Source organism: Pseudorasbora parva, chromosome 23, assembly GCF_024679245.1.
Source record: "Pseudorasbora parva isolate DD20220531a chromosome 23, ASM2467924v1, whole genome shotgun sequence".
Classification (NCBI taxonomy): domain Eukaryota; kingdom Metazoa; phylum Chordata; class Actinopteri; order Cypriniformes; family Gobionidae; genus Pseudorasbora; species Pseudorasbora parva.
Window position 1 is genome coordinate 28,578,498 of NC_090194.1, and position 4,204 is coordinate 28,582,701.

Sequence of the window (4,204 nt, forward strand, 5' to 3'; positions counted from 1 at the left end):
AATGATTATGCGTATTTGGCGTGCTATCCGGGGAGGGCTCCGGGTCTCGGAAATTTTGCCCGAACCCAGAGTATCATCCCTAGTTCAGGGCTATCATGGTTGTCATTTCAACAAATGCATGCACGCATCCCCTGATGTAGGATGACAGTTTATAGCCCCGTTTCCACCAAAATTACCCGGAACAATTTGTACCAGGAACTTTTTTACAGGAACTTTTCTCCCCCCCAGACCTGCAGCTGTCTGCGTTTCGACCGCGATAAAGTTCCGAGAAGATTAGGCAAATTAGTCCGGTGATGTAGGACTGCGCGCGACTGCTCCTCCAAATCAGTGAAGGACAGTAATCATTTTTAAGTGTACCGATTGAAAGATTTAGTGATCTGTTTACATGAGACGTTATCTAAACCGATCTGGTGTTTACATGTGATGACTTTCAATCGCAATCATTTTGTCACATGCAGTTTGTCTGCCGCATCAAAAATGTCAACGCTGTTTTCTCCAGCAGCTGGAGTGTGTTTACTGTAGCCATAGCAACTCTTAACGGCCACCACTAATACAGTATTATTTATAGCTGTTTGTTGTAAAGTGTAATAATCATCTCAGAAAAAAAAAATCTTCTGTCAGGCGCAGTTAAAGTAAAAACTGCCTGGGGCAATATACGCTGTGTCATTACTCCAACATTATCTTCATAACTTAATAAATAAAAAGTTTACCCCACAGAAAAATGTACTTTCCTCTCTTGTCAACATGAGCGCGGTGCGCGCCGTCACGTCATGTAAGGACACACCATAGACCGTAAAAAAATATGGACGACTCGACATCATCCGTTTCCGCTTGCCATATTTGAAGCTTTCAGGCGGCCTTGCACGGCGCGGACATCTTGGGACCGAGTCTGCGCAGTAGCGATTTCGGGACCGGAGTTGCGCAGTAGAGCGCAGGAAGTAGAGCAGGAAGTACAGTCGCGATATCAAAAGCCCGCCCACACTCTCGCAGATGCAGAACAATTAATAATGTTGGTGTGAAATAAACAGTTATGGAACTGTAGAAATTAAAGCTAAAGCTCTAATCTGCTCCCAAAAATTTCGAAAAAAGTCCGTTAGTGCCTCAGTGACAACTTCACTCAGAGAAGCCGTCAGTCTCAGCTGTCAATCATGACGTCACACCCCCCGTTTTTATAGCATCAAATAACTAACTCAAAGTAAACTTATTTTTAAAACGAACACCTGAAATGAAATCATCGTGATGATAACTGCATTCAGTGACATAAACTAACTTTGGGGAAACATTTTTGAAGTGTAATTTTATTATTTAGTTTGCCTCGCGTCCATTAGAAAACACAGAGGGGCGGCTATACTGGGACCGGTCACCGGGGGGCGATCGAGGCGCGAAAGCTTCAGTAAATGAGAGGGAGACTGCAGGCTTGGGACACACACTTAAAAGTAATCGGTCAGGTCGTTTACATGGTGAAAAAAAATGAATAACGAGTATGGAAGAGATTCAAGCTGTGCTGCTTTTGCTGGTTATGTATAGGTTTACTAAAGAGGTAATTAACAACGACAGAAAAGAGCACTAATATGCAGATTCAGCAGCATGCAGCATATTCAGAAAGCTTGTAAAGCTAGATTTAAAATGACAATGTATATTATTATCAGCTATTACGGACATTGAACGTGAGACGGCTGAGACAAACGCGCGCCATCAGACAGAGAGCAAGACTGATATTTACTGAACGCAGAACGAACCTCGCAAAAGACTTTTAAAAATGCCGGTTGAACTAAAATGCTGCCTGAGCTCAACCAATCAGCATGTTCAGCGCCCAAGTCCCGCCCTCGAAAGTTATGAACTTTGAAAAAGTACTACCTCGCGAGCAGGGCCGTTTGGAGGGGGAAATATTTACCCGGAACTTCATTTATACCCTGGTTCCTGCGGTCTAAACACACGAAGTACCACCCAAAGTTCCTAGTTCCTGGGTAAAGTTCCTGTGGTGGAAACGGGGCTTATGACAGTAGTAGAGGACAATATTTTTTCCCAACTGTAGGGGGACCCCGAGAGCAAAGGTTACCTAGTGCTGATTTAATATGCATTTAAATAAATAAATAAAAATCACATTTGACAAACATTCATTTTCAGACAGAGGGAAAAACACAATCTCCAATGCAAAGATTTTTGTTTTAATTTAATATTTGGCAAAACCGACTTTGGCAGGATAAAAACACTTTGTTTAGAAAAGGGAGCAATTCTCCTTATCAATCTGACGGCACTTCAGGAGTTTGAGGAACGTCTCTATCTTGTGTGCATCTTTCCTGAAGCAGTAGAGCACGCTGTAGTCTCTTCTCACAGACTCAAGCTTATCGGAAGAGACAATGTGATCGGATGTCTCTTCAGGAGCATCCAACAGCAAACCACCGTCACCCAGTATCTGAGAGAGAGAGAGAGAGAGAGAGAGAGAGAGAGAGAGAGAGAGAGAGAGAGAGAGAGAGAGAGATTTTCAACCGTGTTTCCAGATGAAGAAAAAAGTTTGTTCCAATAATTTTCAAAACTTCATATTTACCTGTCTAACAAGAACCATTACCCCCTGCTCCAGGCTTGTTAGTTTAGTAGACATCCATTTGCTCCTGCTAAGCAGGGCACTTGAGACGTTCTCATAATTCTCAAGAGACGCCTGCAGATCTGCCAGTGGACCAGTCCAGAACTGGATCAGAATCAGGACTGAGTGAAGGATCCATTTGTCCTGGAGGGGAAAAGAAAAAAGACTTGTGTTTATCTTACAGGAGGAAGTGACTCTGTTACAGTGAATTTCATCAGATGCCATTAAAGGAACTCACAGAAATCTGTTGGATTTCACTTTTAGACATAGACACTGTTTTTGGAGCGCACAGGGTCCCACTGGGAGCATGCAGATTCACACCTCCGAATGAAAAGAGCATCTCCTCCTAAAAATATATAGGTACTGGTTGTTGGCTTGCATATTCACGTCAGGAATGTAGCGAGACTCAGTTCATTGCAAACTCGCTTTAGGTACATCTCTCTGTTACTCACAAACAGCAACTTGGACTCCTCTGAGATGCGGTAAATGAGCTCTGCATGTTGAACGGCTCGGTCCAGAAGCTTCTCCAGTGAGATGGTACAGGGAGTCCCTCCGATATCGTGGTCTGTGCAGTCCACATCGGTTGCAATCGCGGCCTGCAGCAAGCAGAGCACAAATGCCGCACAAACCTGGAGAACTTCAGCACGGTTAGGGGACAAAACGAGAGAGATCCGTCAGCAGATACATTCATTCATTTTCACATTGGTTTTATAGCCTGAACCTTTATCAAAGCAACTATATATCATTCGTTAGTGAGGAATATTTAGTATGCGTATATATAGGCTACTCCTTATTTATAAGCTTTACACACTCTTGGCCATTAAGAAAAAATAGTTGAGCTAGAATATCTTTTCCTTTTCAGCCACATGTAAGGAACCTGTACCTGTAGTGTTCTTCATTATTGTGGAACAAAGAAAAATCTTGTTGGAATGGTTGTGGTTCTGTCTTTATATACTCTACTGGCTTTATGGCTTTTTTAACCAAACGAACAGACCTTGAACGCAAGATGGTAAGTGGATATTCGTGACCAAATGCGTCACTTTGTTTTTATGCATCATCTCTGACTAAATAAGACATATGTCAGATGCCGAATTCAGCTGTTTCTGAGTGTTTCCTTTACAGATTTTTTGTTGGCTCATATTTGATTTGTACATCCTGCCATATCTCATCTACAAACTTTAACATTTTCTAATACTTGTTTAAGTATTACACATGCAGTTTTGAATCGCATCATATTAACTGTAAGGGTATAAAAAATAAATATAACAAAACAATAAATGGTATAAAGTCACCATTAAAATAAAAATGGACGTGTTTTAATGGAAAATGCAGTATTTATTATTTTTTTAAAAATCTGTGCCTATAATTCATTTCTTTTTAAATTGCCCTTTTAGCCCTCATATCTTTATTCAAAATAACTTCCCCTTCCTCTTGCAGCAACAACTCTTATGATGCGTTTACTGGTTTGCCCGGCAACCTGTCACTCACATGACATCACAGCAATATCAAGCCACTACCATCCAATCAAATCCTCTTGGCCAAAATCAAGTCCCGCCCTACATTGTTTCTTGTCCGAGAAGCTTGCTGCGTCGCCTACTTATAGTACGTCCTAAAAGTATG

The 4,204-nt window shown here is 41.7% G+C and overlaps 1 protein-coding gene across 1 annotated transcript; it reads right to left on the reverse strand.

Annotated features, from left to right (window-relative positions):
• Window positions 1-2,218: 2,218 nt before the first annotated feature.
• On the reverse strand, window positions 2,219-3,483 carry smtlb (somatolactin beta). Its single transcript, XM_067433247.1, has 5 exons — window positions 3,468-3,483; window positions 3,037-3,221; window positions 2,823-2,930; window positions 2,549-2,728; window positions 2,219-2,416 (listed from the first exon to the last, which is right to left on the reverse strand). The coding sequence occupies exons 1-5, from the start codon at window positions 3,481-3,483 to the stop codon at window positions 2,219-2,221; spliced, it is 687 nt and encodes a 228-aa protein (XP_067289348.1).
• Between the last annotated feature and the right edge of the window lie 721 nt (window positions 3,484-4,204).